Source organism: Nerophis ophidion, linkage group LG20 (assembly GCF_033978795.1).
Source record: "Nerophis ophidion isolate RoL-2023_Sa linkage group LG20, RoL_Noph_v1.0, whole genome shotgun sequence".
Taxonomy (NCBI): domain Eukaryota; kingdom Metazoa; phylum Chordata; class Actinopteri; order Syngnathiformes; family Syngnathidae; genus Nerophis; species Nerophis ophidion.
The window spans coordinates 16,561,681-16,583,262 of NC_084630.1; the positions used below are offsets into that span (position 1 = coordinate 16,561,681).

Here is a 21,582-nt window from a genome sequence, read left to right on the forward strand (position 1 = left end):
ATAATAATACATTAAAATAAAAAAAATTAAGGCACATTGAGCCACAATAACTTAACAGCACCATAGGCTCAGTAGGCATTGATAGATTGATTGATCGATTGAAACTTGTATTAGTAGATACATATTCCGTACAATTGACCACTAAATGTTAACACCCAAATAAGTTTTTTAACGTTAATCTACCTCATATTAGATTAGATTAGATAGTACTTTATTTTTTCCGTCAGGAGAGTTCCTTCAGGAAAATTACAATTTTCAGCACAATCCCATTCAAGATCAGACAAACATTACAGGGAGACAGAACAGGATCGCTGACGGGTCTGCCGACATACAGGTAAACGGGGGGGGGGGGGGGGGGTGGGGGGGGAGGGGAGAAAAAAAAAAGAAAAAAATACATACACACACATATCATATACATACACACATATATATATATATATATATATATATATATATATATATATATATATATATATATATATATATATACATTTATATATACAGTATGTAATTTATATTTATTTATTTTGCCGTTTTTGTTCACATGTTAAAGGTGTTTTAATGAAAATACAAGCATGTTTAACATATAGATTCCTATCTTTCATGAAGACAAGAAAATAAGTTGGTGTATTACCTGATTCTGATGACTTGCATTGATTGGAATCAGATAGTAGTGCTGATAACGTCCATGTTTTCAAATGGAGGAGAAAAAATGTTCCTCCTTTTTGTCTATAACCACAAGAAAGTCGTTGGTTTATGGCATCTTATTTGTCCAGCTTCCATATTCGTTTTTATACACTTTACAAAAAATACATTGGCGGAAAACTCTGTAGCTTGCTAGCTTGTTTGCACTGGCTTTCGGAGACTCTTATTTTGTTAGAGCAGGCGTGATGGAGCAGCACTTTTATTGTGAAGACAGGAACTGTGCGATCAGTCTTTAGGCTTTTGACGGGAAGTACGGTTGAAATAAAAAGTGTCTTTTTTCCTTTACACTTTTGATTGATTGAAACTTTTATTAGTAGAATTCACAGTACAGTGCCTACACCCCCATCCAGCAGTTTGGGTTTGTTGTTGAAGCCTGTGATGACTTTCATGCATTTCCACACATCACAAGTGTTGTTCTGCTGGAGTTTAGCCTCTAGCTTCCTCCTGTAGGCATATTTCCCTTCTTGCAGCTGGACTTTAAGCTGCCACTGTATCATCCTCAACTCGCCCCGGTCACCACATCTGAAGGAAGGCTAGCTTCTTTTAATTCAGCAGCACCTTTAGCTGGCTGGTGATCCAGGGCTTGTTATTTGGGTAACAGTGGACAGTTTTTGTAGGGATGATGGAGTCCTCACAGAAATGTATGTAATCTGTGATGCAGTCTGTGATGCTGTCAATATCTGTCCCGTGGGGCTTACAGAGTACTTCCCAGTCTGTAGTCTCAAAGCAGTATTGCAAGGCAATGCATGCCTCCTGGTTCCTCCTCTGCACTGATTTTGTTGCGATGGGCTGCCTCCTCACAGCAGAACCATTATGAGTTGTTAAAAACACCAGATTGTGATCAGACCGTCCTAGGGGGCAGGGCAGTGGCTCTGTATGCATCTTTTGAATAAGCATAAAGTAGGTCCAGAATTTTATTTTCCCGTGTTGCACAGTGCACATATTGATGTAAAGTGGGTAAAATAGAGTCCAAAGAAACATGATTAAAGTCACCCGAAATGAGAATGAGGGCATTGGGATGTTTGGTCTGTTGCTTAGCAACAGCGGCATGAATGGTGTCACAACCAACAGCTTCGTCAGCAGAAGGAGGGACACACACTCCGATGAAGATAACAGAAGTACAGTGGGGCAAAAAAGTATTTAGTCAGCCACCGATTGTGCAAGTTCTCCCACTAAAAATGATGACAGAGGTCTGTAAGTTTCATCATAGGTACACTTCAACTGTGAGAGACAGAATATAAAAAAAAAATTCAGGAACTCACATTGTAGGAATTTTAAAGAATGTATTTGTAAATTATGGTGGAAAATAAGTATTTGGTCAACCATTCAAAGCTCTCACTGGTGGAAGGAGGTTTTGGCTCAAAATCTCACGCTACACGCCCCCATTCATTCTTTCCTTAACATGGATCAATTGCCCTGTCCGCTTAGCAGAAAAAAAGCCCCAAACCATGATGTTTTACCCCCATGCTTCACAGTAGGTATGGTGTTCTTAGGATTCAACTCAGTATTCTTCTTCCTCCAAACACGACGAGTTGAGTTTATACCAAAATGGATACATTGATGATACAGCAGAGGATTGGGAGAATGTCATGTGGTCAGATGAAACCAAAATAGAACTTTTTGGTATAAACTTAACTCATCATGTTTGGAGGAAGAAGAATATTGAGTTGCATCCCAAGAACACCATACCTACTGTGAAGCATGGGGGTGGAAACATCATGCTTTGGGGCTGTTTTTCTGCTAAGGGGACAGGACGATTGATCCGTCCGTGTTAAAGACGGATCAATCATGACATTTTGTGCCAAAACCTCCTTCCATGAGTGAGAGCTTTGAATGGTTGACCAAATACTTATTATCCACCATAATTTACAAATAAATTCTTTAAAGTTTCTACAATGTGAATTCCTGGATTTTTTTTCACATTCTGTCTCCCACAGTTGAAATGTACATATGATGAAAATTACAGACCTCTGTCATTATTTTAAGTGGGAGAACTTGCACAATCGGTGCCTGACTAAATACTTTTTTGCCCCACTGTAAACTCCTTTGGCAAATAATATGGTCGAATTCCAACAGCTAGAAGTTCAATATCCGGCACACAAACACACTCCTTAACAGTAATATGTCCAGGATTACACCACCTCTCGTTCACCAAGATGGCAATCCCGCCGCTTTTTTTCTTACCGCTCAGGAGTGTGTTTCTATCCGCCCGTGAGGTTGTGAAGCCGGGTAGAGACGCGCAGTGGTCCGGGAAGTCCGCGTGTAGCCATGTTTCTGTAAAGCACATGATGCTGCACAGGCCGTAGTCCTTTTAAGTTCGGACGAGCCCAAACAATTAATCCATTTTGTGAGACCGCACGTTCCCCATGAGGACAGAGGGAATTGCAGGTTTAAGTTTCCTTCTCCGCTCCCTCATCTTTATGCCGGCACGGCGTCCCGGCGTCCCCTGCGCTTAATACCAAAAATAAAGTAAAAAGAAGGAATTTAAAGGAGCTACTGTGATGTGCTGCCACTCTTTAAGACGCACGAAACAAAGTATATCCAATTATTATCCAATTAGCATTTAGCTAGGACATTTGTTTAACTGCATTGTTTTTGTGTCATAGAGAAGTTATTTAGTATTTCATGTAAGTCATATTGACATACTTTATTTCTGTTTTTTAAAGGAAAGCCTACGTAAAAGCTCTCAAATGATCTGCCTGCTAAGCTCGCAAGGAGAGATGTCAGCAGGAGCAAAATAGACTATCGTAGTTCTTATATTGGAAGTTTTAGATTCAGGCCGAGATAATCCGATCGCTTTTTTTTTCTGTTTATCGGACTGACATCTAATATCAATATCAGATTGGGACACCCTTATAATAAGGACATTTTGTGTTTTTGTGAAGAGCAAAGGTGTATGTCTGATGTTGGAACTGAGCACTGTTGTTGGTGTTGATGTAGGCATCCATCCATCCATCCATCCATCCATCCATCCATCCATCTTCTTCCCCTTCCCCATGGTCGGTTCGCCGGGGCAGCACCCTAAGCAGGGAATCCCAGACTTGAGGTTGGGAATGTAGATCGACCGGTAAATTGAGAGTTTTGCCTTTTGGCTCAGCTCCTTCTTTACTACAATGGATCGATACAGTGTCCGCATTGCTGAAGACGCCGCGTCGATCTCACGATCCACTCTTCCCTCACTCGTGAACAAGACTCCTAGGTACTTGAACTCCTCCACTTGGGGCAGGATCTCCTCCCCAACCTGGAGATGGCCCTCCACCCTATTCCGGGCAAAAACCATGGACTCGGACTTGGAGGTGCTGATTCTCATCCCAGTCGCTTCCCACTGGGCTGCGAACCGATCCAGTGAGAGCTGAAGATCCTGGCCAGATGAAGCCATCAGGAACAAATCATCTGCAAAAAGCAGAGACCTAATTCTGCAGCCACCAAACCAGATCCCCTGGACGCCTTGACTGCGCCTAGAAAGTCTGTCCATAAAAGTTATGAACAGAATTGGTGACAAAGGGCAGCCATGGCGGAGTCCAACACTCACTGGAAACATTAAACAAGCTCTGACATTGATCGTGCAGGGAATAGACCGCCACAATCAGACAGTCCGATACCCCATACTCTTTGAGCACTCCCCACAGGACTTCCCAAGGGACACGGTCGAATGCCTTCTCCAAGTCCACAAAGCACATGTAGACTGGTTGGGCAAACTCCCATGCACCCTCAAAGACCCTGCCGAGAGTATAGAGCTGGTCCACAGTTCCAAGACCAGGACGAAAACCACACTGTTCCTCCTGAATCTGAGGTTTGACTATCCGGCGTAACCTCATCTCCAGTACACCTGAATAAAATTTACCGGGAAGGCTGAGAAGTGATCCCATGATTGTGGAAACACAACCTCTGGTTCCCCTTCTTAAAGAGAGAAACCACCACCCCGGTCTGCCAATCCAGAGGTACCGCCACCGATGTCCACGCGATGCTGCAGAGTCTTGTCAAACAAGACAGCCCCACAGCATCCATAGCCTGAAGGAACTCTGGGCGGATCTCATCCACCCCAGGGCCTTGCCACCGAAAGCTTTTTAACTTCCTCAGCAACCTCAGCCCCAGAAAAAGGAAAGCCCACCACAGATTCCCCAGGCACTGCTTCCTCATAGGAATATGTGTTGGTGGGATTGAGGAGGACTTCGAAGTATTACCTCCACCGATCTACAGCATGGGGACGGCGTGGCGAAGTTGGGAGAGTGGCCGTACCAGCAATCTGAGGGTTACTGGTCCAATCCCCATCATCTACCATCCTAGTCACGTCCCTTGTGTCCTTGGGCAAGACACTTTACCCTTGCTCCTGATGGGCCCTGGTTAGCGCCTTGCATGGCAGCTTCCGCTATCAGTGTGTGAATGTGTGTATGAATTGGTGAATGTGGAAATACTGTCAAAACGCTTTGGGCTCCTTAAAAAGGGATAGAAAAGCGCTATACAAGTACAACCATGTACCATTTTTTACCATTTAACATCCGCAGTCGAGGTCAGCAGAACACCATCCGCACCATACACGGTTGTGACAGTGCACTGCTTCCCCTTCCTGAGGCGGCGGATGGTGGTCCAGAATTGCTTTGAAGCCGTTCTGAAGTCGTTTTCCATGGCTTTTTCGAACTCCTCCCATGTCCGAGTTTTTGCCTCCGCGACCGCTGAAGCAAGAGGCAACAAAGTTTGGGACAGCGTGGCGCAGTGGAAGAGTGGCCGTGGGCAACCCGATGGTCCCTGGTTCAATCCCCACCTAGTACCAACCTCTTCACGTCCGTTGTGTCCTGAGCAAGACACTTCACCCTTGCTCTTGATGGGTGCTGGTTAGCGCCTTGCATGGCAGCTCCCTCCATCAGTGTGTGAATGTGTGTGTGAATGGGTGAATGTGGAAGTAGTGTCAAAGCGCTTTGAGTACCTTGAAGGTAGAAAAGCGCTATACAAGTACAACCCATTTATCATTTAAAGTTTGAAAAAGAGCGTCAGACTGTCTCACAAAGCATTACATACTAACACTTGTTGCAGTTGGCTGAGTCTGCACTAATTTCTTTATTTCAGTCTGGTTACTTCTGTGGAGCTCAGTTTGTTACTATCATTAGTCTTTACGTGTGTTCTGCCGATTCATGTGTTTGCAGTGGCGGGCCATGCATTTCTCACCTAGGCCTTCATTGATGTCCTACTTAGTCCGACTTAATTTCTTAAAATACCGTTATTTATGTCACCACATTGACACACACTTGCACACTACCTTGTATTGAATCCCCTCAACAGTTTACAAAATGGTGTATTTTTGGGTGCATTTAAAATTAAATAAACCCGCTTTAGCAGTTAAAACCTATCTTATGTGGTACTGTCAAAATTTAAAGAATTGTATAAAACAAATGAAACTTGAACAAATAAAGTTAATATTAAATATTGAAATCACACTTTGTAGAACCCATCCGACGCCGTATAAGCCAGTGGTACCCCTCGTAGTCGGTTGATTTAAGTGAAAGTGGCGGGCAAACCCTTTCACCACCAGGACAGCATAGCGAGCTTCTGGTGTCGGCCGACCTCGTCTCACAAGATCTAGTTTCTCCTAAGTATCCTTATCGAAAAGGGCATTGCAAATTTATATCTGCCACCTAATCAACATTTATGTGACTTTCTATGGCTCTGGTGCCACTTCCTGTTTTCGCAACTTGTGATTGGATACTCACTTGGAACTCCCAAGTGAGTATCAATTTACAGCGTAAAGCCAGCTGGAAGGCCTTGCTGTCAACAACTTGTGATCTGATTGGCTATAGCAATTGTCTTATCAACTGTATGTGCCCGTTCACTTACAGTGCACAGACGTCCGCATTGTTGATTCTGAAAGCCCTGAGCAGATTTCGAACAGAATGGCAACATATGCTAGCTGAATTCTAATTGGATACAAACTCTAACCTAAAAACAACAACACTGGAAGGTGCAAAATATGACATGAAAAGAATATGAATACTTTTAGTTATTTAAGGAAATTAAATTAAACATTACTTGTCTGAGCTGCCACCTTATAGTGGTAAAGGAGTTTGCGTGTCCCAATGATCCTAGGAGCTATGTTGTCCAGGGGCTTCTATGCCCCCTGGTAGGGTCTATCAAGACAAACAGGTCCTAGGTGAGGGATCAGACAAAAGACAAAGAGCAGCTCCAAAGACCTCCATGAAAAAAAACCCTGAAGGACCCAGATTTTCCTCGCCCGGACGCGGGTCACCTGGGCCCCCCTCTGGAGCCAGGCCCGCATGTGGGGCGCGATGGCAAGCGCCTGGTGGCCCAAGGGGCTCGGCCCGAAGAGGCAATGTGGGTCCCCCCTCCAACGGGCTCACCACCCTTAGCAAAGGCCATAAAGGTCGGGTGCAATGTGAGCTGAGCGGCCGCCGAAGACAGGGCACTTGGCGGTCCAATCCTCGGCTACATAAGCTAGCTCTTGGGTCGTGGAACGTCACCTCGCTGGGGGGGGGGCCTGGCAAGCCCAAACACATTGTGATGGTCTGCTGGGAACGCCTAGAAGAGTCTCCTGTCAGAGAGAGTTTCAATTCCCGCCTCCGGAAGAACTTTGAACATGTCACGAGGAAGGTGTTGGACATTGAGTCCGAATGGACCATGTTCCGTACCACTAATGTCGAGGTGGCCGATTGGAGCTGTCTCCGAAAAGTGGTTAGTGCCTGTCGTGGCGGTTATCCTAGAACCCGCTGGTGGACACGAGCGGTGAGGGATGCCGTCAAGCTGAAGAAAAGTGTCCTGTCGGGTTCTTTTGGCTCATAGGACTCCGGGGGAAGCAGACATGTACCAACAGGCCAAGCGGTGTGCGGCTTCAGAAATCGCGGAGGCAAAAACTCTGACATGGGAGGAGTTCAGGGAAACAATGGAAAATGACTTCCAGACGGCTTCGAAGCCATTCTGGACCACCATCCGCCACTTCCGGAAAGTGCAATGTCAACACCGTGTATGGTGCGGATGTTGTTCTGCTGACCTCAACTGCGGATGTTGTGGATCTGTGGAGGGAATACTTTAAAGACCTCTTCTACCAACACCTCTTCCTATGAGGAAGCAGTGCCTGGGTAATCTAATTGTTAAAAAGCTCCTCGGTGGCTAGGCCCCGGGAGTGGAAGAGATTCGCCCGGATTTCCTTAAGGCTCTGGATGCTGTGGGGCTGTCTTGGTTGACAACACTCTGCAACATTGCGTGGACATCGGGGGTGGTACCTCTGGATTGGCAGCCTGGGGTGGTGGTTCCTCTCTTTAAGAAGCGGAACTGGAGGGTGTGTTCCAACTATCGTGGGATCACACTCCTCAGCCTTCCCGGTAAGGTCTATTCAGGTGTACTGTGGAAAAGAGGCTACACCAGATAGTCAAACCTCGGATTCAGGAGGAACAGTGTGGTTTTCTTCCTGGTTGTGGAACTGTGGACCAGCTTTATACTCTCGGCAGGGTCCTTGAGGGTGCATGGGAGTTTGCCCAACCAGTCTACATGTGCTTTGTGGACTTGCTTAAGGCATTCGACCGTGTCCCTTGAGAAGTCATGTGGGGGGGAGTGCTCAAAGAGTATGGGATAACGGACTGTCTGATTGTGGCGGTCCGTTTCCTGTATGATCAGTAAGTCAGACTTGTTTCCAGTGAGGATTGGACTCCTCCAAGGCTGCTCTTCGTCACCGATTCTGTTCATAACTTTTATGGACAGAATTTCTAGGCACAGTCGGGTTAGCTGGTTTGAAGGCTGCAGGATTAGGTCTCTGCTTTTTGCAGACTATGTGGTCCTGATGGCTGCGTCTGGCCAAGATATTCTGCTCTCACTGGATCAGTTCGCAGCAGAGTGTAAAGCGATTGGGATGGGAATTAGCACCTCCATGTCTCAGTCCATGGTTCCCACCCGGAAAAGGGTGGAGCGCCATCTCCGTGTTGGGGAGGAGATCTTTCCCCAAGTGGAGTTCAAGTACCTCGGAATATCGTTCACGAGTGAGGGAAGAGTGGATCGTGAGGTCGACAGGCGGATCCGTGCGGCGTCTTCAGTAATGCGGACGCTTTATCGATCCGAGAAGTAGCTGAGCCGGAAGGCAAAGCTCTCAATTTGCCGTTCGATCTACGTTCCCATCCTCACTTTGAGGTCATGAGCTTTGGGTTATGACCGAAAAGACAAGATCACGGGCACAAGTGGCCGAAATGAGTTTCTCCGCCAGGTGGCGGGGCTCTCCCTCAGAGATAGGGTGAGAGGCTCTGTCATCCGGGAGGAGCTCAAACTAAAGCCACTGCTCCTCCACATCAAGAGGAGCCAGATGAGGTGGTTCGGGCATCTGGTCAGGATGCCACCCAAACGCCTCCCTATGGAGGTGTTTCGGGCACGTCCGATCGGTAGGAGGCCACGGATAAGACCCAGGACACGTTGGGAAGACTATGTCTCCCGGCAGGCCTGGGAACGCCTCAGGTGCCCCCGGGAGGTCCTGGACGAAATGGCTGTGGAGAGGGAAGTCTGGGATTCCCTGCTTAGGCTTCTGCCCCTGCAACCCGACCTCAGATAGGCGGAAGAAGATGGATGGATGGATTATGATCATGATTTCTGGTTATATTAGGACAGCAGAAAAGGCCTTGCTGGCCTTAACAGCACACCACTGTGTGTTTGTCTTCCTCAGTCCAAGTGTGTGTGTCAGTATGTGTTTGTGTTTGCATTATTCAGGCTCTATCTCCTCGATCCAAAGCCAAACATGAAGCCAGCAGCTGTAGCAGCAGGAGCAGTCAGGCCAAGAACTTGTACAAACTGCACAGCTTCAGTCTGCTCAACTACGACAAGGAGCGCTTGGAGAGAAAGGTGTGTTTGCATCATGCGTGTCACATCTTCAAGGGTCACGGCGGATGTTTCTCTTAGATTACAGAGTACAAGAAGAACAGACAAGACCCTCCAAGTGATGTTCTTCATCAGTACAAAGATGTCACACACAGACTGCAGTGGCAAAAGGCACAGCTGGAGGGAGCATCTTCTGCTTTGCTCACAGGTAACGTAAACTTCTTAATCCTATGGAAACAACTCAACACATCTTTTGTGTCCTCGGTGTACAGAGTATGAAAAAGTGCTGCGGCGCTTCACCCAAGGACTTGCTGACTCTGTGAAGAAATTCTCAAGTCAAGGCAACAGAGTGAGTGCAAGGTTTTACTGCTGTTCAAACAGTTCATTCTTAAAAAATGTATACTACTTAAAGTACTACAATAATAATGGAGGTCTCCATCCTTTCACTCTTTCGAGGATGCTGCCAAGGATGCTCTTAACAGGTTGAGGATGGTAGAAAACGAGGTGAGGCTTCTTGTGTAGGACATGCAGTACAGTCCAAAAGTTTGGATACACCTTCTCATTCAATGAGTTTTCTTTAATTTCATGACTATTTACTTTGTAGCTTTTCACTGAAGCATCAAAACAATGAATGAGCACATGTAGAGTTATATACTTAACCAAACAAGGTGAAATAACTGAAAACATGTTTTACGTTCTAATTTCTTCAAAATAGCCACCCTTCTCTCGATGAGCTTCAAGCACACCTGTGAAGTGAAAACCATTTCAGGTGACTACCTCTTGAAGCTCTTCGAGAGAATGCCAAGAGTGTGCGAAAAAGTAATCAGCAAAGGGAGGCTATTTTGAAGAAACATAGGATATAAAACATGTTTTCAGTTATTTCACATTTTTTTGTTAAGTACATAACTTCACATGTGTTCATTCATAGTTTTGATGCCTTCAGTGACAATCTACAATGTAAATAGCCATGAAAAGAAAAATGCATTGAATGAGAAGTTGTGTCCAAACTTTTGGCCTGTACAGTAAGTGTAAAAAAAACTAATGTGTGTTTGATTCTTCAGTTGGAATCGCTGCAAAGGAAACGTGCTGGATAAGAAGACTAGCGGTTCAAGGAATTGGCTGCAGTACTGTTATCTTTTTTACTTATACACGCACACACACATACACTAACACTTTGGTACTCATCAGACCATACATGACTGTGCTGCTCATGTTAATTATAAATCTTAGGACATAACATTCTGAGAAAAAAAAAAACAATAGTCAGTCGAAGTGTCCCGTCTGATATTGATATTGCATATCAATCAGATACCAGCAAAAAATAAATAAATCAACTATGGATCATATGTGCCTGCATATAAAATAAATAAATGTAATACCGTATTTTACGGACTAAAGAGCGCACCGAGATATAAGCTGCAAATAAATGCTGATCATTCCTACCAGCTGATGTCTGCTGGTGTAAGGTAATGCATCACAGTAAATAGACAATAGTGAAGTATTCTATGACTTGTAGTACACCCTCAGTAAAGTACACTGTAAAAAAAAATTCTGTAAAAAAACGGTAATCTCCTGGCAGCTACGGCTGCCAAATGAAAACCATAAAATTTAAGTAAAACACTGTAAACCAAATAATGATCAAAAACATTATATTTACAGAATTTTTCATTAAACGTTTTACAGATTTTTACTAAATTGTTAAGATCAACCACCTTTAATAAAGTGATGATGCAAACAGTTCCGCAGAAAAATACCTTTTTTCTACAGAGTTTTTCCAATTTATTACGATCAACCAACTTTAAAGAAAGGGCAATGCTGGTGGCAGTTCCACAGAAAACTACCAATATTATACAGATTTTTTCAGAATTATTAAAATCAGTCTTAAACTCAAATTACCTGGGGGTCACTCAATGTCTTAATTACGTGATGAGTGGATTCATCTTCTTTGAATGGCTTTACCGACCTGGCAACATACTTGCCGATCTTCACGAGAGACTTCCTGTGACGCTCGCGAAAGATTGTCCTGATATCGACCGGACAAGTCATGCTAGGGAGTGCCGTGACGGTAGTGTTATTGCTGTACTTTACCACCTTTCATCGCATTGGCTCATTTATCAGACAAACAATGAGTCGGCTATGACGTGTTTTGCGCATTGCTTCGTTAGATATATCATACTGGCTAAATGACACACTTGATCAATAGCCATGCAGATAACACTGACGGTGGCAGTACAAACAAATTTAAGACTGTTACAAATATGCGCCATATTGTGAACCCACATCAAAAAAGAATGACAAAACACATTTCGGGAGAACATCTTCACCGTAACACAAAATAAACACAAAAGAACAAATACCCAGAATGCCAAGCAGCGCTACTCTTCCGGGCTACACCCCCGCCACCACCCCACATCACCGCCCCCCTCCGTGCGTTGGTTGAGGTGGGCGGGGTTTGGTAGTTGCCGGGATGTAGCCCGGAAGAGTAGCGCTACTTGGCATTCTGGGTATTTGTTCTTTTGTGTTTATTTTGTGATTCGGTGAAGATGTTCTCCTGAAATGTGTTTGTCATTCTTTTTTAATGTGCGTTCACAATATGGCGCATATTTGTAACAGTGTTAAATTTGTTTGTACTGCCACCGTCAGTGTGACTTGTATGGCTGTTGGCTTTAATCAAGTATGTCTTGCATTTACTTACATGTGTCATAATTCAGAAAAAATGTCAAAATGTTAGTATGAACATGATCCTTTATATAGCAGTCCATAAATATTTTTCGACCTGACTATAAAAATACACACTAACATTTAAATAAAATAGATTTTCCTCAAAATTACCTATATAATCACTAGATTGTTACTATGGACATATACTTTTTTATAACAAGTTACATATTAAATTAAAGTTAATTATTCTAATCTTACATGATTGGGAAAGTAATTTGAGAAAACAGAAAATGGTATGCATTATTAATATGGTATTTTTCTGTAAAAAAAAATAGAAATATACGTAGTTTGTCATTACTTCCATATTACTTAAAATAACAGGCGGTTTGTTTATTTACAGATAATGTCTTCAATTCTACAGTTTTATAACCTATTTAAAAAATGGAAAAATTACAGTAGAAATTCAGAGTAAATTAACCATAAAAATAGGATTTTTTTTTACAGTGTACTGGACAAGCTGACTCAATCCGTAACTAACGAAAATATGTTTGTACTTCTCAACCGTTCCAGGTTAAACCATGCGGACGTGCACTATTGATGCAGAAAAGGTGTCCCTTGCCTACTTTGCTGTTAGTGTATCATAACTCCTAAAATACCTTTGAGTACATGCATTTTAAAAAAAAGTTCATATGTCAGGAATTTAACCCCCCAAGATAATTAAGGTCAATCTGTATATTCAGTAAAGGAAAATCAAACTTGCTCATGTGGATTTGAATAAAGATGTTTTGCTGATCTAACAAACATGTTTAACCAAATCGCCTCCAAACTAACACATAATGCCTCTCCTTGTTGTCATGGTGACTAGCTCTTTAGCATTCAATGTGGAATTGGGATGGTTTGCATTTTTCATTCGTTCTCCTTTTAATGTAATTATTGAGACTTCACAATTGATAGACATATTTATATTTACCTTGGCGTATTCAACCAATCGTTGTATTGTGTTCTTTCATGTCAGGGCAATCAGAGTAATATGTGTTCAGAAATAGAGCATGGAATGCTCAGTGTATATTAATGATTATTTGTGCAGTTAAAGTGAGAATGAATGACCACCCTCGTCTTTATTTTGTTGTTGTGGCCATGCTTTGTGTTCTTGCCAATAAATGCTGAATGCTTTCTGTAAGTGTTAGTCTCTGCACACTCTACACATGTTTTCACATCGCTTTATATTCAAAATGTTCTTCTCACAGCCATGTAGTTATTTTCATTACTAAGAATATACCGTATATTCCGGACCCTAGGGCGCACCGGATTATAAAGCAGGTCTCGTCAGGTCTATTTTCATATAAAAGGCACACCAGATTATAGGGCGCATTATATATATATATATATATATATATATATATATATATATATATATTTAATTTTTTTTTTTTTTTTTTTTCTAAATTGAAAATAGTTCCTTTTGGTACTTTAGTTAAAATGTTGCATGGATTATTTTTTACAGATCATCTTCAAGCCGCTTCAGGATGCGCCATTTTGTGGGCGGTCTTATATACCTTGCTCACCTTCGACACTGTCTTTTCTCCGTCATCTTTGTTGTAGCGGTGTAGCGTGCAAGGACGGGAGTGGAAGAAGTGCCAAAAGACGGAGTTAACTTTTTTAATGACTTTCAGACTTTACTTCAATCAATAACGGAGCAGCATCTCCTCATCCGTGGATCACTAGTACAATAACAACGCCGGAAATGTGTCCCTTGAAAAAAAGTTGACTGGGACCCTTTAATAAGTAAACATTTTTGCTTGAATAATGTAAACTCACTACACCTATATGTTTTAGCGCTTTCATTGTGAGTTTACTGACAGATATAAGTAAGAGCTTTACACTACTTTATATTAGAAATGGCATCAGCGGAGGATGAATGTCCCATATTAAGACAATAGACAAAAAAAAACGGACTACAAAGGCGGATTCGTGCAAATTTTCAGAACTTATGCAGATCCAAAATACAGATCAGCAGGTACCACAAGTTAAGAAAAGTTGCTTTTGCATAATATTGCGAAACAAAACGCCACATATGTCGAACCTTATACACACACACCATAATATTACTCGTATGTTGAAGCACAGTACAATCCATCAAGCAGTGCGGCTTCATAGGTTACGAAAGTTGTACAAAAATATTTTGATAGATTTATGAGTGCTGTTTGTAATATTCTATATTTTCAATGGAACATATAAAATATTGGTGTTGTTTACTTGAGTCATATTGCAGTCTACACGCATCTCTTATGTGTGACTGCCATCATATTGCAGTCTGCACATATCTCTTGTGTGACTGCCATCTACTGGTCACACTTATTTCGCCATGTAGCAAATAAAATAGCTTCGAGGTCAGTAAGCACAACTACAATTATTCTGTACATTCGGCGCACCAGGTTATAAAGCGCACTGCCGAGTTTTGAGAGACTGAAAGGATTTTAAGTTCGCCTTATAGTCCGAAAATTACGGTAATTTATTATTTAAATGTATTCATGATTTAAATTGTTATTACCAAATTAGCCAGCTTATCAATATTGTTACATGTTTAAAGATATCTCAGCAGAGTCCTGCATGTGACTATTCCTTTAGAATAGGGTAGGCAGATGTTTGGGGATGTGGACTATATTTTAATTCCACTTGGTTCCCCGGTCCTGTTTAGCGGACGCACGGAGAACGTCATTTCCGCGTTTTTTTTTTTCCAGCGGCAAGATGGTCTGTGGATAATAGCCTGCTAGCAGTCTCCTCTGTTTTTGCGCTCAATGTTCAAGTCTTTCAAGATGACATGAACACCATGGTATTTGTAGATGGTACAAAATAAAAGACGACTGCTCCCGGAGTGTTGATCTGCCATGCTGTTACTGGAAAAAGAAGCGCAAATGACACGTAAACGTAATCCTAGAAACAAAAAAAACTATTGAAATCAATGTCAGGTTAATTGTGGGAGGCAATGCAGATAGCGCGATGCAGACCAGCTGTGTATCGATTCAGGTTGTGTGTCCTTCCTAGAAATGACACAGATGGCGAGTGAAATTCGCACTTCTCAGCTTTGACATATAGCCGAGTCTCCACTAACCGTAGTAAGACGAGACAGATTTGGCGGACGTGTTCTTGGAGATTTCTGGAAAAGATAAACCATGAATTGATTAACGTGGACCCCGACTTAAACAAGTTGAAAAACTTATTCTGGTGTTACCATTTAGTGGACAATTGTATGGAATATGTACTGAACTGTGCAATCTACTAATAAAAGTATCAATCAATCAATCAATAAGAATGTTATCAATGTACACAAAACAGAATTAATTGATCAGGTTTTTGAGGACATCAACAATTAGATTTTGGAAAACCGCGGACGCATTAGTGCAGTGGTTCTTATCCTTGTTGGAGGTATCGAACCCCGTTAGTTTTATATGCACATTCACCGAACCCTTCTTAGTGAAAAATATATATATATTTTTTTTCAAATTCAAGACAAACTTATGTGTATTTGGTAACACTTTATTAAATTCTAAGTAACAAAGACTTAAGTTAGAGGTTGTTGAACACTAGGGGAACATATTCTAAGTAACAAAGATTTAATTTGGAGTTATTTGGTTAGGGTTAGGGGGTTAGGGTTATAATGATGCCGTATCCATAATACGCCAATAGGTAGAATTTTTTTATTGACACGATGAATCGGGTGTGTTTTGACCTCCGCCGAACCCCTGAGGCCGACTCACCCAACCCCTAGGGTTTGATCAAAACCAGGTTAAGAACCACTGCATTAGTGAGGCCAAAAGGCATTACTAAATATTCATAGGGGTGTTAAAACTGGTTTTCCACTGATCCCCTCCTTAATTCTCACCAGGTGATAATAACTGTCTTAATTTTGTGAAATCAGCAACGGAAAATGTGGTGCGGTGTCTTAAGTAATGCGGACGCTGTATCGATCCGTTGTGGTGAAGAAGGAGCTGAGCCAGAAGGCAAAGCCATTAATTTACCAGTCAACCTACGTTCCCATCCTCACTTGCTGTCATGAGTATTGGCCTATGACCGTTGCGTGGATGCCAAGTGGATACGGTTAGTAACGTGAGAGTCCAGTCAGTAGTGGGGCCTGCAGGGGATCTTGCGTCATTTTCATTGACGAGCTCGCTCCTCAGCGGTGACTTGTCCTCCAAGCTGCATTGACACTTTTGTAACTAATGAGTTGTGGCCCTTCTCCCCCAATTGCTCAGTTTAGACAGCCGGTGGTTCCAAACTTCTTCCATTTACAGATAATGGTGGCCACAATGCTCATTGGGACTTGCAAGGCAGTAAATATTTTTCTGTACCTTTCCCCAGATTTGTGCCTTGAGAAAATCCTGATTATGAGGGCTACAGACAATTATTTCGACTTCATACTCTGTTTGTGCTCTGCCATTCACTACCAAGAGTGGGACCTTATATGTAGGCCGGTGTATGCCTTTCCAAATCATGTCCAACCCACTGAATTTTACTACAGGTGGCCTCAAATGAAGCTGTACTAAGATCTCAAGGAGGATCTGTTAAAACAGGATGCACTTAAACTCACTTTTGAGCTTAATGCAAAGGCTGTGAATATTTAGTACAAGTGATTTCTTATTTTATTTTTAATACATTTTCAGAAATATCAATCTCTAATTATCAATATATGGTGTTGTGTATAAACTTTTGAAAAAAAAAAATCCATCTTGGAATAAGGATGTAACATAACTAGAGATGTCAGATAATGGCTTTTTTGCTGATATATAATATTCCGGTATTGTCCAACTCGTAATTACCGATTCCAATAGTAACTGATACTGATACGGTATTTCCTTGAATAGCCGCCGGGCATGTAAAATGCGCCTGCCTTGATTTACGGCCGGGTCAGACTCGCTCCCCAAATTAATAAGCGCATGCCTGGTCAAATTTGTGACATCACGAGTGACGCTTCCCCATCATCTTTTTCAAAATAGCGGAGGAGTTTGTTTTGGTTTTACTATGTGTAAACCAGGGGTCTTGTTCAACAGCCATACAGATCACACTAATGGTTGTGATATAAAACAACTTTAACACTCTTATTAATATGCGCCACACTCTGTGAACCCACACCAAACACATTTCTGGCGAACATTGGCTCTGTAACACATTATAAACGCAACATAAGAATTACCCATAATGCTGTGCATCCATGATTCTTGGCTATATTATACACCCGCTAGAACAACCCCCCTCCCTGTACGTCGGTTGAGGTGGGGGATTGGGGGCGCGTGTATAATATAGCCAAGAGTCATGGATGCACAGCATTATGGGTAATTCTTATGTTGCATTTATAATGTGTTACAGAGCCAATGTTCTCCAGAAATGCGTTTGGTGTGGGTTCACAGAGTGTGGCGCATATTATTAAGAGTGTTAAAGTTGTTTATATCACAACCATCAGTGTAAAAGGTATGGCTGTTGACCAAGTATGCATTGCAATATCGTATGTGAAGCAGCAAAATGCATGCGTCCGGCCGGCACGCAGATAGCATAGTGTGAAAGTGGGCGCGATGACATGTTGTAGAGCAGTGGTCTCCAACCAACGGGCCGCGGCCGCAGAAGAATTTGTTATTGAATTTTTATTTTTAATCATGCTCAATATATCACTTCATGCCATTGGTAAGCACAGGGGTGAGAAGAGGTTTTAAAATTATTAGCGCCTGCTTACTTTTACCGCATGCTATGAATAAGCGCAGGAGTGAGAAGAAGTTTTAAATTAAATAGCGCCCCGGCGGCTATTCAAGGAAATACGGTATGCACTATACAGTTGTGGAATTAACACATTATTATGCTTAATTTTGTTGTGATGCTCCGCTGGATGCATTTAACAATGTAACAAGGTTTTCCAAAATAAGAGAACTTCAACCCAAGTTATGGAAAAAAGTCCCCACATGGCACTGTCATATTATTATTGAAGTCACAAAGTGCATTATTTTTTTTAACATGCCTCAAAACAGCAGCTTGGAATTTGGGACATGCTCTACCTGAGATAATCCTGATACTCACTAAAACTATGGGAAATACTATACTTTGACTTTCACAAAGTGCATTTTTTTTTTTTTTTAAACATGTCTCAAAACAACAGCTACAAAAACAATGAAGGCACACAGCTTCAGTCCAGAGTATACTAGAGTAATAAAGTACACAATAGCATAGTCCTCCTTTAGTGCAAGACTGCCTGGTATACTGTAAAACAGGGAAATTATGAACTGGGCTCAATGTGCCCTGCTCTAACGTATTTGTATGAGTAACACAAATGTGCTGCAAGCTAGTGGTGAATGCTAAAAGTGGTCTAACAGTCAGTCAGAGCTTCTAAAATGCTGCGTTGAGACAGGGCAGCTCCGCTCACTGCAAGCTGAAAAGTGTGTGCCATGCAGGGCAGACTAGCCACACCAAACTCCACTGTAGCTTTTGCCATATTGTGTGGGCTTTTGCCTTGAGGTGGTTTTTGTAGTATTTTTGTTTTTTTCTCGGCGGAATCTTTAAACGTCAGCTGTGTGGTACTACTTTTTTTTCGCTGTTTGCTTTTCATCCATTTTCCGCTTGTATTCATCATGTATCTCCTTATGATTCTTGAAGAGGTGGGAGATCAACTTCCTCGTATTAAAAGAAGACGTCTTGGTTCCTCCTCGCATAACCAACTTTTTGCAGTCTTTTCAAATTGCCAGTTTTTTATCCGTCAGACACACTTTAAAATAATCCCAAACCAGAGACCTGGTGTTATTAGTCAGTCACCGGGCAAGCTCGCTTGTTAGCCACGGCTCTAGCACCGGCAACAACACACTGTTGTTGTTATGCTTCGCTCACGGCGGTCTGATGAGATCATCAAGTGTCGCCAGGAAACCTCTCATGTTGTAGTCGTCAACTCCTGTGTTGTGTGTGGGAGAGGAGAGAGGGGAGAAGGGAGGGGCTGCTGACGGGGAGACGCAACTGCTTCTCCCTACGTCCGTGTTTTACCGGATATGTACCGCTCCGTACAGCGGTGTTTTAAAAAGTAATTAATTTTACTTTTTGAAACAGATACCGATAATTTACGATATTACATTTTAAAGAATTTATCGGCCGATATTATGGGACATCTCTAAACATAACAAAATATGGAGAAAGTGCTGTGAATACTTTCCGAATGCATTGTACATAAATCACATAACTATTGATTTTGAATATATACCGAATTTTCCAATCCATAGGGCGCACCGGATTATGACGTGCACTGCCGATGAGCAGGTCTAGTCAGGTTTATTTTCATACAAATGGCGCACCGGATTAGAAGGCGCATTGAAGGGGTCATAATAATATTTGGTCAAAATGTTGCATACATTATGTTTTACAGATCATCTTGAAGCTACTTTCTGACAATCGCTTCAGGATGCGCCGTTTTGTGGGCGGTTTTATTTAGGTGGCTCCCCTTCGACAGTGTCTTCTCCCCGTCATCTTTGTTGTAGAAGTGTAGCGTGCAAGGACGGGAGTGGAAGAAGTGTCAAAATATGTTTTAATTACATTCAGACTTTACTTCAATCAATAACGGAGCAGCATCTCCTCATTTGTGGCTCAATAATGCAACAACAACGTCGGACATGTGTCTCTTGAAAAACCGTCCAACCGGAACCTAATTACTATTAATCACTAGAAGCATTTAAGTCTCACCTTAAAACTCATTTGTATACTCTAGCCTTTAAATAGACTCCCTTTTTAGACGAGTTGATCTGCCGTTTCTTTTCTTTTTCTTCTATGTCCCACTGTCCCTTGTGGAGGAGGTCCGGTCCGAACCGGTGGCCATGTACTGCTTGCCTGTGTATCGGCTGGGGACATCTCTGCGCTGCTGATCCGCCTCCGCTTGGGATGGTTTCCTGCTGGCTCCGCTGTGAACGGGACTCTCGCTGCTGTGTTGGATTCGCTTTGGACTGGACTCTCGCAACTGTGTTGGATCCATTATGGATTGAACTTTCAGAGTATCATGTTAGACCCGCTCAACATCCATTGCTTTCGTCCTCTCCAAGGTTCTCATAGTCATCATTGTCACCGACGTCCCACTGGGTGTGAGTTTTCCTTGCCCTTATGTGGGCCTACCGAGGATGTCGTAGTGGTTTGTGCAGCCCTTTGAGACACTAGTGATTTAGGGCTATATAAGTAAACATTGATTGATTGATTGATACTAAAGTTCCTTGGGTGAATTTTGTAAAACTCACTACACAGGTATGTTTTAGCGCTTTCATAGCGAGTTTACTGACAGATATAAATAAAAACTTTACGCTACTTTGTGAATGTCCCATAACAAGAAGACAGAGAAAAGAAGAAGCTTATCGATTACGGTAGCAACACAGACTACAAAGGACTTATGAAGTTCCCAAATACACATTTGCAGGTACCAGAGGGCAAGAAAAGTTGCATTTTCATAATATTGTGAAACAAAATGCCAGATAATGACTTGCCTTATACACACATCATATTAATACTCGTATGTTGAATGTACAATCCATCAAGCGGTGTGGCTTTACAGTTTACCAAAGTTGGACTAAAACATTTTGATAGATATTTTGAGTGCTGTGTGTAATGGTCAATTTTTTCAATGAAACATATTACATTTTTGTGTTGTTTACTTGAGTCATATTGCAGTCTACACATATCTCAGTGTAACTGCCATCAAATTGCAGTCTACACGTATATCTTATGTGTGACTGTCATCTACTGGTCACATTTATCATTTTACCATGTACCAAATGAAAATAGTTTCAAGGTCGGTTAGTACATCTGAATTATTCCGTACATTAGGTGTACCGGGTTATAAGGCGGACTGTCGAGTTTAAGAAATGAAATTATTTTAAGTGCGCCTTAAAGTCCGAAAAATACGGTACACCACATAACACTTGATAGTTACTTTTAGAGCAGAGTTTCTCAATAATGTTTCTGTTACACCCCGGAAACATTTTGCTCCCCCCGGTCTCCGCTGTGACTATAAATTTGTCTCTAAAATTGTTATAAGTACACTTCTGCATAGGTGTACAGTATCCTTCATGTCAAACAAAAGAAAAAATTAAATAAATACTTAAAAAACTTATGACAAAAATAATGTTAACATTGTATTTCAATCTGTAACCGAAAATATTTAAAGTGAATCAATTTGCCTGAAATACAAAATATGTTTAAATCCCTTTAAACATTTTTGACCGACTTGAACCATGAATAACATTTATATTCCCAGTAAGTAATTTAATGTTCAAATTGAGGGACAAGCAGTTGAAAATCGATGGATGGAAAGCATTAACTTGGGGCACAATATGTAAAACACTTTATCCTAACAAAATAAACTTTTTATTTTATTTATTCTGCTGATTTTTTTTTTTTTTTTTTTTTTTT

At 41.9% G+C, this 21,582-nt stretch overlaps 1 protein-coding gene across 4 annotated transcripts in view; it reads left to right on the top strand.

The window, feature by feature from the left end:
- The window catches only part of cc2d1a (coiled-coil and C2 domain containing 1A), a 58,127-nt gene extending 47,308 nt beyond the window's left edge, over nt 1–10,819 (top strand). For all 4 annotated transcript variants that reach the window (XR_009803108.1, XR_009803109.1, XR_009803110.1 and 1 more), the window contains 5 exons: nt 9,400–9,531; nt 9,589–9,715; nt 9,780–9,856; nt 9,964–10,011; nt 10,569–10,819. Coding sequence is in view for 1 of the 4 variants with exons in the window: in XM_061880612.1 (XP_061736596.1) it covers nt 9,400–9,531; nt 9,589–9,715; nt 9,780–9,856; nt 9,964–10,011; nt 10,569–10,601 (417 nt within the window). In the remaining 3 variants the exon portion in view is untranslated. The remainder of the gene's footprint in view (nt 1–9,399; nt 9,532–9,588; nt 9,716–9,779; nt 9,857–9,963; nt 10,012–10,568) is intronic.
- The last annotated feature ends 10,763 nt before the right edge of the window (nt 10,820–21,582 follow it).